This window comes from Struthio camelus, chromosome 7 (assembly GCF_040807025.1).
Source record: "Struthio camelus isolate bStrCam1 chromosome 7, bStrCam1.hap1, whole genome shotgun sequence".
In the NCBI taxonomy this organism is placed as follows: Eukaryota; Metazoa; Chordata; class Aves; order Struthioniformes; family Struthionidae; genus Struthio; species Struthio camelus.
Window position 1 is genome coordinate 21,699,960 of NC_090948.1, and position 13,282 is coordinate 21,713,241.

General features: G+C 42.3%; 1 protein-coding gene across 14 annotated transcripts in view; it reads left to right on the forward strand.

Annotated features, from left to right (window-relative positions):
* ARHGAP22 (Rho GTPase activating protein 22) overlaps nt 1–13,282 on the forward strand; it is a 176,562-nt gene that overhangs the window by 31,530 nt on the left and 131,750 nt on the right. Inside the window, exon 1 of one of the 14 annotated variants that reach the window (XM_068950172.1) lies at nt 79–279. The exons of 12 other annotated variants lie outside the window; for them this stretch is intronic. In XM_068950172.1, coding sequence (XP_068806273.1) covers nt 276–279 — 4 coding nt within the window. In that variant the 5' untranslated portion in view covers nt 79–275. Of the gene's footprint in view, nt 1–78; nt 280–13,282 lie in introns of those variants that run through there. One more of the 14 variants, XM_068950175.1, reaches the window with a different exon arrangement.

The following is a 13,282-nucleotide window of genomic DNA, read 5'->3' on the forward strand; positions in this document are numbered from 1 at the left end:
AGTAACCAACCAAAGCTTTTATGCATCCCACCAGATAAAAGGCAAGGCCCTTTGTGCAGGCTGTTGTTTACGCAATGCACCCTTAGTTCAGGGAAGAGAGTTTAGTAAGAGCATAGTTCTGTAGGAGAAAAAAGTAGGAACTGCAAGTTATAAGCCTGAGAAAGAAATTACTGTCCCTATCAGAGGTGTAGATAGGCAGAGATGAAGCAGAGTCAAGAAATGAAGCAGGAAGCTTCTTCCAAGTTACCTTATTGCAAAGGAGTTTGAAGACTTCAATGTGTAAGAAGGGTGAAAGATGGTATTACCATGGCCCTGCTTTGGGATAGTGCTTAACTGGTTTGCGGTAGCTGAGTTTGGGGGCTGGCAGTCCTTTCCCTTGACCACGAGCAATTGCTGGAAGCTGCTACCCTCTTATCTCTTGCTAAATATGTTTCTGGCTCACCAAGAGATGCTTCTTTCTGATCTGCTGCTATTTGCAGTCCAGCAATTCTTGTTTGTTATTGAAGAAGGTTCTGAACCAAGCTCAGTACTGAGCTAAGTGTTATTTTTGCTGTACGTAATGGTCATTTTTGCCATATGAGGTCTAAGTGTATATCGTTCTTGTAACTGTGATTAGCATCTGGCAGAGGAAGTTGTGGCAATTTTGCAGTAGCAAATATGGAGCAATTTGTCATATTAGCTGTTATCTCTGTTGGAGAGTACTGGAATCCCTAATATACCATTTTCTTAAGACTTTCCAATACTTCAGCAGTAATCACTTGAGATACTACTTTTATCTGTATGTATCTAGTCCTTCCTTGAATCTTTCTGAATTTTAGCCTTAAAATGCACTTCCTGCAGCAGTGACTTCCCCTGGCCGACTATCCACCGTTGATTGCGAGAGGGTAGGGAAGACTGTTTCCTCTTGCGTTATTTTCTTCTTTTTCCATCCTCCATAAGTAAGGAGCTCTTAGTAGAAGCTATAATTGTCGAGAGGTTCTGTTAAACATCTGAAAGTGGTGAGTCTGTTAAGCAGCTGCTGATTGTTCACAAAAAGCATAATTTAGAAAAAATATTTGACCACTGCATTTCATCTGATTTTTTTTTTTTCCCAGCTTTCTTCCATCTGTGTCTCTTGCTGCTCTTATGCAGCCTGTCTTCATAGTATTTGAGCACCTTTTATCCATTGAGCTGTAATGTTGTTGTATATTATTTCTGTCTCTTCAGTCTGTGTGGCTGATCTTTGGAGGAACTGCAGGCCAGAAGCATGGCTGGTGTTTCACTAGATAATGGCTGGCATTCGTGTAGATGGATGGCCCTAATGCTGTTATGATGCATAGCTCAGTTTTCGATGCATGTATTCTCACAGCAAGTCTTGAGGTACAGTGAGGCTGTCCAGTCCCATTTTCCATATGGGAAACTGAAATACAGAGATGGAGTGACTTGCCCGTGCTTTTATGAAAAGTCCTGAGTGCGAAACTTAATCCGCATCTCCCAAGTGCAAGTCTAGCATTTTAACAACTTTGTTTTTGCTCAGCTTGGACTGTCCTTTCTTTCTGTGCTCAGCAAAGTTTAGATTTGGGAGCTGAGAAGGTGCGCTGCACAAATCCTTCCAACAGATGTACTTGTCCTGCTTGTGTGACAATGGCATAGCCTCAGTGGAAGTAATTTTTATGAATGACAATGAGCGTTCTTTTTAGTAAAATGCACCAGCCCCAGGAGGATTTTGGAGGCCAAGCTTATAGTGTAAGACCTGACGGTATTATTTTGAATGCTAATAAGTGCTTTGGGAATCTTTACACTTGATGTAAATGTCTCCTAGTTTGAAGTTCTAAGGGAATTCCAAATGTGAAGGAATATTGAATATAACATGGAACTGTATTGAAGGAACAAAGTTCCTTTCAGGAAAGTTTTTGCCCTGTTTTGTGAACTGGGATTTATAATCTGCTTTTCTGTCTGCTGAGTGGTAGCTTTGCAGGAGGAAGATGGATTGGAATCTACTACTTTGCTACCACAGCAAATCCAGGAAATCACAAAGTTAATAGCACTGAATAGCACTGAATATTCACTAATCTACAGTATCTGCATTGGCATAATCCTCTCCACAGGAAAAAGTTATAAGCTCCTCTTAAAACTTTTTTTTTAAAGCCATTACCTTCTGGCAAGCCCATGTGAGAGAATGCTGCCCCGCAACTCCTAGCATGAGAAGGAAATGTGTTTTGTTAGAAACTATTTGAATATTCAGCCTCTTAGGTTACAGATTCACTTAAGTCAGTTTCTATTGAAAGAGCATCCATATGAAAAGTGTTTCATTACCCTAGACTGACCTCCAAATTTTAGCATGGTCGTCTGTGAGACTGGAGTTTGACAGGAAGAGCTATGAAGTTCCAGGTTGCTGAGGCAGGAGTGAAAAACCTTGCTTAGTCAGCTGGGGCTCATTATCTCCGAAATAATCCATCCTCAAGCAGACAGAGGTGAGCATCTGCTTAGGGCTGGCTTGTGTGGGTAGGGCATGCGGGTTTTGTTATAAGCCAGCATGCAGGACTTGGGAATGGACTTGTGTGTATTTTATATTACCCTTGGGAGTTATTGCTGCTCTATGCAAATTTTGAGGAGTAAGAATTTAGGCAAGTCTTTGCACTGTCTGTATCTGGAAGGAAGAGTGTGTGACTGAAAGAGTCATTTAGCAGGTTAGGAACAACATGACCTTCTGCAATGGGGGGGGAAAAGTAAAACTGTCCGAGTTTGCCCTCATCAAAATTTTTAGCTTTTACAGAACAGGTAGGATTAAGGGAAGCAGAACTGGTCTTTTAGTCAATTGCGAGAAAAATCTTAGACTACTGTTGCCTTCCAGGGTTGAAAGCAGGGTTTCATAGAAAAAAACATAGGCTGCTATTTCTCACTTTTTATTTACTCAGTGGCACCATGATCCAGTGACCTTATGACATATCACCTGTAAAACTCAAGACTAGAGAGAAGAGGGGAGAGCGAGAGACTAACTGACTGATGTTTGTCTTCTCTATGGTCCCTACCCTGTGATGACACAGCTTGTGCTGCTCCTCTTGTGGGCTGCTTGGATATCTCAATGATATGCATGGCTGTAGCATGCTTTCCTCTTCCTCCTCTGTCCTGTCGTCATCTCTTATTTTGTTTATTCCTGCACTATTTTCCATTTTGTCTACTTAGCCTTGTGAACGACTCCCTGGTTTTGGCCCTGTTGGTTGTAGATAAGTGCAAGGCAAGGGGATGCAAGCGCAGGTCCCATGCTGCAAGAGCCACCCTATCTGCTTACATGTCCGAATAGAGCTTGGAGCTCCTGAGCCCAAGCTCTACAGCTTTCTGGGATTATTTGGTACTACTGTATGCTTTTCTTTGTACTTCACTCCTAGAAATAGTTGGATGGCTTTGTATATAGCTCCCTCTGTCTCTTGCTGATTGGGGCAGACTACTGTAGGGATGCTGCTGCTCTTACAGATGCCAGTCTGGCATGTATCCCAACTCTCATGAAGCTTTTGACAGCAGTCTGTAGCCTTCATTAACAGTTCTCTGTATGTGAAAGCCTTAATCTTGACAGGTGAATGCTATACCGCAAAATGGCGTAAAAAACCAAAAAAATTATATGATTTTTGTACAAGCAGCTGCTAACAAATCACTCTTGTTTCAAGCTTTTATAAATCATGCTGTTTCTAATAGAAACACAGGCAGGAATGACTTCCTGTAGCATAGGAGTATGATTGTGTGTATGTATGTACATGTTTACATAAAACTCCCTCTTATGTTCTGCCTTTTTTGAAGGCTCCTAAATACCACCTGGGCTGAGCCCCTCTCAGGTTGAGATGACAGCTCCAGGAAAATAGGTTTTGGCTCTTCGTGGTTCAGTTCATAGCAGTTTAAAACATAGGATTTCTCTCTTGCAAATCTCTGCAGGCCTTGAACTAGTTGAGGAGAAGGTTGACTGCCTACCTGTAAAGCAGAGTAAACTGCATGTGCTAGTGTGGTGCTGATTTATCCTTGTTTGACTCCTTATGTGAAATGTACAGACCCAAGATATCTTAATGGTTTAATAGGACAGCTGATCACTAAATAAATGGTCCTGGAAATACTATGTATTCCTTTGAAAGGCAGCATGCAGGGAGCTGATGAGAAGCTTGAACTGAAGCAGTCTTCGTTTTGCAAAATGACTGATTTGAGAGATGGGCTCTTATCTGTAGTTAGGATCGCTAGGCTCTATTTCTGGCTCTGCTCTAGTGGCAGAGTTTGAGACCAAAGGGAAGTCTCTTGACTTTTCTGTGCTTCAGTTCCCCACCTGTCATACATAAGGGGAAAATAATTGCTTGTTTTCTGAGACTGGCTGAACCAGCACACACAAATCACATTTAGTTCTTCATTCCTTTCTTCTCTGTTATATCTGTCTGACTAGGATTTAAGACCTATCATTTAGTATGTGCACTGTGGTAAAATGCAGAAACCAATTAGTTCGTTAGGCTGGGCGCTCTGCAGGCATAGGAAATGACAGCCCCTTTCCCAAAGTGCTCCTGCAGTATGTTGCTGCTGCTGCTCTGATGTGAGAAGGAAAAAAAAAAGAAAGCAGGCTGTGCGAAGAGGTAGAGCGTGTTTACTGTTTTCTAAAACACAGAGAATCAGAAGACTCTGACAAGAAAGCGTTTGGAGCAGATGAGTCTTCCCATTGTGAAGAGTTTTGTTCGGTAAATATACTCTGAATATGGCAGAAGATGCAATGTATTGCTTTTTATTGATCTACAGTAAGATATGTATGGCCTTGTAGTGAATATTGTTGAGCTGACTTTAAAGTTTTAAATTCTCCAGCAGCCATAAAGATCACTGCAAAAAAAAAAAAAAAGTAGTTCTCTGTCCTCCCGCTGGTTATGTGCAGTGCTAGAGATTTCACACAGCAAGGTGAAGAACAACAGGTCAGACAATGCTTTTGCAGCTTCATGTCTCTCTGCTGGTTGCTTATAGGACTTGCTGGCTTTTTTACTAGACAGTATGGATTGTAATTGGTTACAGGTATGTGAATGAACTTGAAATACAAGGCTTTGACTCCACTCAAAGAGCTGTGCTGATATTACTGTGGAATTTCCCCTGCCCATTAGGCTGGGTTGTGTAGCCAGGATTGCATGTGCGTGCAGAGAAAACCAACAGAAGGGCCAGGGCAGGTATATTTCTGCACCTTCCCTCCTCCATGCTTATAGACAACTAATTAAAAATCTGGGGAAAGGACTTCACTAACTGAACTAACATATTAAGATGTAATTTTCTGAAAACGGTAGTTTCTGATATACAGCAAGCGCTCCAGTGGTTGAAGGCTAAAATATTTCTTAAATTACATGTCAGAATGGGAAGGAGATAGTTTATTTGCCTGTCTTGGTCTGAATCCTCCTTCGATGTTCCCTTTGGTTGTTTGTGCAGTGCCTATTGCAAAGGAGCTACAGCTGAGAATTTCCACTGCTGCATCACTGCAAAGGTTTTCAAGAGTCTCTGTTGAAGGTGCTTTAACTTGAAATGCTGGCAGATGCGAACTGTCCAGTTTCCCTCAGGTAAATGCTGTGCTTCTTGGAGGGATTTTTGAGTTCAGCTTCACAGGCCCCTTTTTGTGTGTTGCTGGGCTAATATCCGTTTCTTAAAATTCAATGCGTTTCTCTTAAAACAGGCCTCTAGTGAGAAGAGAGTGCTCTGGACCAAGGGTAAATGAGAAGCTGAGGGCATAGAAAGTGTTAGTCTCAACTTGGCACTAAATTCAGCGAAACGTTGCGTTCCTCTGATCCTTCTATATCTACAGCACTGGGGGGACTACAGACCTGGGGTAAGGCTTACAAGAGACGAAGAACTTCATATTCAAGTTCTTCAACATGGCTATAGAGGATTTTTGTGGTATTTGAGCCAAGTGCTTTCTTGGTTGCCATAGTATATTAGGCAGCATATTTCATGCAGTCATTGTTTCGTCTGTCAGGCCTCTAACTAGAGTCCTTGAAGAGAAGGAACATAATTGAATGAGCCAGACAATGTCCCTGTGCTGTTCCTCCTGTTGAGTCAGTGCAGGCACCACAGAGCGACAGACAGCCTGTGTAATACCATCAGCATCCACACACTCATTATAGCCTATTATTAAACTGCTTGCTACAGATATGTGCTTAACTGTTACACATAAATCTCCCTGTACAGCGAGAACTGAAATGTATTTTCCCCTGTGAGCCTGAAGCGTGCATGGTGGATGCATGAGGATGTTGGCAGCATCTTACCTCTTGTATTTACCTTGTCAGAGATTTGACTCCTCATTACAAAGAGGCTAGCCTCATTACATGGAGACTGGAGAGACTTGAACCTTATGATGTAACCTGCTGTTGCTTAACTTAATCCTGAGCCAAGAGCTGGATTTTGGAGCTTTAAGCCAAGCGCTTGGTCTCTGTATGCAGGGTATAGGGAGAGCTGGGCACTTCTGCCCTGTGGTTCATAGGGATGAACACTGAGCGGGGGAGCTGCCTCAGGTAGTCATGAGGAATGTTGAAAAGTTTGTGTGTGTGGTTGGTGGTTGTTGTTGTTTTGGCTCCCCTCCCCATCCCTTTCTGGGACTGGAACTCTATAACTGGACTGCAAGACAGCACTTATCTGTGCCAGGGTGTATGGTTCCCGGATCACAAGGGCTTCCTGTACAGAAAACTCTTCTGTGGCAGTTATGCTGACCATACAGCAGAGGGTACAATCCCTGAGCCCTCTCTTGGAGTTGGATTCTCTGTATCACTGCAAACCATCAGGCTTCAGCTTACACCTGCACTTCTGCCTTCTTCCCTGTGCTCCTTGCTCTCTTCCTGCCTTCAAATAATTCCATCTTTACTCCCAGGTTAACTTTTGGTTGTTAAATTGTGTCACAGCCCTGCTTAAGGGGTGGACCTGCACACTCATGCTGGCTACCTCCTCTTCATGCTGTCCCTAATCTATTTAGATTCAGCTTTTCAGATGGGAGCAGTTGTCTGCAGCTGTATATGGGACTATTGCACTGGACCCTTTCCTGCTGGGTTCCAAAGCTCAAGCTCCAAACGTCAAGGTTTGGAGGCCAGACAAGGCCCTCATTAGCAAATATGACATCTGCCACCTTTACATCTGGTCTTCAGCGGGCTCGTGTAAGTCTGACAGATGGGTTTTAGCAGTCAGGGCAAAGGACAAGACTCCAGAACGCTGTCTTCTGGCTCAGTAGGTTTTGCAGTGTCAGAAGTGAGAAGAAGCCAATGCCTGCTTCAGTTACTAAAGTAGGAGATCTTACCTCGAAGACCAACTGGAATTTCGTCGGGGACGACAAGTCTAAGAATAGTTGAGTCACCGAGACCTTAGTTTATAGTGTCTTTCGGAGTGTTCAGACAGGAAGCTGTATCAAGACTGTGATGTCTTGTGAGGAGGAAAAAGATTCAGCAGCAGTCAATAAGGGCACTAAAAAGTACCCTGGGTGAGAAGAGCTTCCTTAAGGCTCACTTGAAGAGTAGGCCTTTGAAAGGAGAAGCTTGGACCAATGTAAAACTGAACTCCTACTTAGTGTTTCCAAAGATGCTGCAAAGCTCTTTGCTAAAGCCAAAAATTCAATTAAGGGTTCTACAGGGGACTTTACTATACTGAGAATTAAGTTCCCTGCTCCAGCTTTTGTTGCTTGCTGTACACTGATAGTTGTCTTGCGCTGGGGGAATATGGCTGTAAAGAACTGAGAATCAGAGGTAGAGGTGTTTCCTTAAAGGAGAGGAGTCGTATCAGGGGGTTTGGAACATCAAAGTGGAGACCTTCTCAATTTCCTATTTAATATGCAGCTGATGAAAAGAGCAGTACAGCAATATCATATTTTAATAGCTTACTTGGCTAATTAGGCTTTGCCTGGCGGGTGTTTTGTATTTGTGTAACATTGAACAAGTTGTTGCTACTGAATAAAGACTTATTTTTAACAGTCCTAGCAGTGTTAGCCTTTTATCCTCTGAAACTTCTGCAGCAATTGCACCTTTGTATGTCATTTGTACTGCACTAAGCTCTTCATTTCGGGTGTCATGCACGTGCGAATTTTGTTTGGGGGGGGGGGGAATAGATAAGGGGAAAATATTTTTTTTTTTCTTCTATCAACAGTAAATGTGTTGCCTTAAGTTTTTCATTGGGGATGTCACTTTGTATGGGATGATACAGGACCATGTTGCTGACCACTCTTAAACAGTCACAGAAATAGGATTTGCATCTAACTTAAGCAAAGGGCTGCATGCATATGGAACTGTTAGCTTTCGTTTAGATGCCATGGAAGGAAGGGACAATGACCCAAGCAGACTCCTATGACCTAGAATGAACAGTTTTGTCCTTGGCATTTTTTATTTGTTTTAGGTTATGTAGAGATTTTCATCAGTTTATATTTTTCCATAATTTCCTTCAGCCCTAAAGATATTCATGCTTCTTTAAATCTTACTGTTTTCAAGACTGAGCATGGTCTGCAAGCTTGAGTACAAGACCTACATCAATAACTGAACTTTATACTGATTTTTTTTTTTTCTCTGCCTACTTCATTATTTGTACATACTCTGGAAGAGAGTCATACTGTCACTGTTTACCTGACAAAGCTGAATGAGGTTTGTGGGATGCTGGCGTAACAATTCAAGAGAGAAACCCTAAACAACATGTCTTTGTTCGTGGATGTTACATTGTCTACTTTTATGGAAACCTGTGCTTCCAGAGTCTTAGAAGGAATTAATGACGTTCTTCCGTTGGAAATAATGCTGAAAAGAAGGAACTTGGAGAATGGCATGCTTTTGAAGTGGCCTATCCTAGAGTGAAGGGGGTTCTGTGGTCGTCTTCATCACTGCTTGATGCACTGTGTGTGTGCTTGTAATTGCAGCTGCACAGTCTGCTGCACCAGACTGACTTCCCTACTGGAGGGTGAACTCGCAGGTCCTGCTTTGCTTGACTATTTCCTCAGGTGCTTCCTTGAGGAAGAGGGAAAAGGAGGACTGACCTGCAAAGCCCTCTTGATATTCCTAATAATGCTGTCAATATCTGTGGGTTTTTAAAGTAACTCTGGGTTTGGTTCTGCTCCCAGGGCAGGAGGTAGTATAAGTCTCACTGATCTCAAGGGGAAGAGAAGCCACTCTGCAGCTAATTCATTAATCTTTCTTCCAGTATTGGCTGTGTATGGATAAAGGGCTTAAGAGCATCTGCAGTGGGCTTGAATTGTGCACTCCAGAGAACAGCACAGTCTTCTACAGTGTGCTCCAGCCACTGCATTCTAGAGAGGATAATATTATGCTATTTCCATAGCATTTTTAGAACAATGTGTTTGTGTGTGTGTGTTTGTTTAGTTTTAATTCTTTCTTCTCATCCTATATTTCCATTCTTTTCTTGTTATACTTCTGGATTCCCTTCAGCCTGTCTTCTATTCTCAGTGAACCAAAAATCAAAACACAAGACAATAGGACTTTGGGGCAGGGGATGTTGAAAGTTTGGGGGTTTTTTTGTTTGATTTTTAAACCTATTCTTTTGACTTCTTTTTTTTTTTCCCCTTCATTTTAAAACTCACAGCCATCCTAGATAAACCTCTTGGTTTGATTTTGCTGGAGTTCCTTGCTAGACTATTCTTCCTCAGTCTTACCTTTCCCCTGATAGGGGACAGGAGCTGAGCCCTGACACTCTGTTCTGCACCACTGTCTAGAGGTCCTAACAGGGTTAGGGCCACCTCTCTTTTAGTCGCTGGGCAGAGATAGCAACAATATGATCTCTCCATTAAAGCCTCCATAACGGAAAACCCAAAAGGAGAAGTAGGAGTAGCAAGGCAGCTGCCTGTGTAACATGTGGAGGATCATAATGCACTATATAATGTGGTGAATATTATTATTCATTATATGGAATTCCTGGAGATGCCTATTGAGATTGGTAACAGGAATTAACTAGCTGATAAGGTAATGCTTGGGGGTAGCTGGATGCTTTGGCATAGATATGTCTTCCCCCGAAGGGATGGGTGTGTGTTGACAGGTCTCTGTCTTTTCTGACTATCCACAAATTTTCTGAGCGTTTCTTGTCGGTAGAATCTGTGAATCATACTCTGAAGCTTATAGAGCTCCATAAAATGGATATGTTCATTCATCTGTCTTTCTGTATGACTATATCTATACTGTTTTGGACTATATAATTGCAGTAAGAATAAGAAGACTTGAACTGGCCCTGGAAAAAATGGCCTGAAAACCATAGCAGCACAAACTTTCTCATAGGCTGTCCAAACCTGCAAGAGATTCAGAGTTCTTGGTCAACTGGGTAACTCATGCCAAATTCTGTGCCACTGTCCTGCTGTAGCTGACATATCCAAGCTATTTTCTCCTTGTTGCAATTGCATCATCAAAGGCACTGTAAAGCAAATAGCCTAAAGGATCTTCCTAGTTGCTGTCTGATTACATGATGATATTTAAACTTAGGTGTATTGCAGGGATTCATGTTAGTCTGTTTTACTTACAGTGTTTTCAGATTCTGCTGAAGCTCAGACATGCCAGCTCCTTAAACTTTTCCAGTGGTCTAAGAGCAGACCTCTTTCCTAGCACTTGGGATGGAGAAATGGTTGCATAGCAAGTAATTCAACAAATACCAGGATGTTACCAGATCCTAGTAGCTGATGTGCCTGGTCTTATATGATGACATCAGGTGAGGTAACTTAACTTTTCTTGAAACTGAGTGCACCCATGCTCAGTTGTTACACCTTGTTGATGCTGTCCTTGTGTCTGATTCATAGCTCTTACTGGCAGTTGCTAAAATGACACTGCCAGGAGGAAGGCTAGTATTAAGGTTCCTATGGAGCAAGAGAGAGAGATTGAACAGAATTCTGTTGTCCTCAGCACTTCTCAAGTGGATTTCCTCCTTTAAAATATGCAGTAGTCTTTCCTCAACCACTGGCACCCGTGTGTCTGTTCTGACACATCTTGGCTGGAAACATGCAGAGTACATCTGCTGTGATGGCTTTAGATACAACAGTTTTTTCACCCTTCTGTCTCAAATACAATTTACAGATGCAACTTACCCTTTAAAAAAAAAAAAAAAATCCTGTTACTTATACAGCTCTCCTCTCCACCTACCTCCCAAAGATCTTGAACTAACTCTTAAGACTGAATTTCCTTTTGTGGAAGGAGTGGTAGTTACCAGTAGTAAGTAACTAGTAAGTAAAGTGGTAGCTTTATCAGTATTTTATAGATGAAGGAATTGGGGCACGGACAACTTAGTTATTAGCTTGATATAACCCAGCGAACTTGTAGTCAGGTAAGTCCTATGGCACAGCAGATCTGCCTTGTGATCCAAAGTGCCAGTACTGCCATACAGCTTTTACTGAGTGTCCAGTAAAACAACAACAAACAACACATGCAAAGGAGCTCTTCTACAGGTTTGTGCTTGTGTAACTTTGGGGGAAGTTCTTCACAGACATACAGGAAAGCTTTCTTTGTCATTCTGCTTACTGTCCCTGATCTGAGGGTGTAAGACTACAGCTGACTTCAGTTGAGCTATGTGTCTATCCTTAGTCTGCAGTAAATATGAGGCAATTCAACTTCCATCTCTTTCACTGAGACTGAAGCTAAATTGATGGTAAGTCTTCTCCCTCCATGCCGCACAAAGCGAAGATGTTTGCAGAGTATCTCTTAGTCTAATCTTTTCCTGGTTAGCCTCCTCCGTTGTCATCTAGGTCAAGTTTCAGGCAAGGGGAGCAAAGCTGATTTGGAAGTTGTAACAACTGCTGATCCAGAAATCACAGTGAAACTTGTTCATTAGCATGGTAGTTTTTTGCAAAGCCACAGCTGTCCAGAACTGCATACCAAAATACTTCAGTGTAGGTGTGTGTATACTTCTTGCTATGAGTGTCCCAGTGTAGAGTGTTTCTTCATGTATGCTACATTACTAGTTTTGAAAAGGAAAGTAGATTATAGGTTGTTTGATCTATAGGCTCTTTCACATGCATGCTTTTATGGAGAAATGTTTTACCTATCTACCCTCAGGGGAAAGGTGACTTGCAATAACAGATAAGCGCTATGTTTGGCCACTTCTTCCTCAGCTCTTGCAAAAATGCATCACTTGAGGATGGAGGAGGTGTCATGTGAACTAGTCCATAATCTCTAGTTCTGAACTGGTGTAAATTTGGGTCAAGGTCCTGGGTTAGTATGAGCTATTTGATCCTTGGAGTTCAGGATCTGGGATAATTCATTGGCTTAAAGCTGCTGCGGAAGTTTTGTTCCACGTTTAGCAAATTCAAGATGCTGATGTAGTCAATTTAGCCTCATCCTTGGCCTGGGATTCCAAAACGCATACCTGAGGGCAGAGTAGAGCCCCACTTTTTTTCTTACGTTTGTAAGCATTTGTAGCAGTGACTAGGGTGCTGTGTTAAAAGTAAGGGTATAAGACTTAAGATTTGGTGTTCTGCAGCCAAACACGTTGAAGGGTTCAGACAAACGACAGATTTCTCTACGTGTGTCCCATGTCACTGCATTTGTTACCAGATAGCAGTTCCACAAGGAGCCTGGTACAAGTCAGGGCTTCTCAGTTGGTTCTGTTAAGGAAGACAACTTCAGTAATGTCTCTAAGGTATGGACACTTGTCCTCTTAAGGCTCTCCCTCAAAGCACCGAGGCTCCTAAAGAGCGTGAGGTGATGCTGTTAGCAAAAATTGGATTTGAACCTCTGGCTTACTGGAAGCCCTATAACGTATTGCCTGTCCCTTGAACAGTCTGTCTTCTCAGGGATGGCTCCCAAAACCCAAGGGAGGAATAACTTAGTCATGAACTGAGGTTTATTTCTGGGGCATGTTTTGGCATATATCAAGTTAGTACCTGAGGAATTTGAACTTATTTAATCCATTATTAATTTACCTCCAAAGCAAGGTTGCAAGTGCAGTGTGAGTGACTGCTGGGCAAGAACACATCATCTATTTAAATTTAGTAATGTCTTCCTACCAGTGACAGTAGCTGTCAGATTTGATACACCCTCCTTGCTAAGACAGATTGTTTTTGGTACCTTTTCAGTTCTGTTTATTTACAGAGTGCTTTACAGTTTGCCAGAGAGATCAGACAGCTGTGAGCTAGGTACTCCCTTACCCTGTATAAGGGCATTGTCTCCTGATTGGTATGGTATGATAGAAGAGCTCCATGCGGTTCACTGAAGTGTGTAGAGAGAAATGCACAAGAAGCTGATCTGAAAAGCTTTGTGTGTGTATGCACACCCACACCCCCCCCCATAGCTGTGACCTGAAAGTACTTTTCGGAGATAGGCCTATGTTGTAGGCTTTGCTCAATTCCAAACTGCTCAGG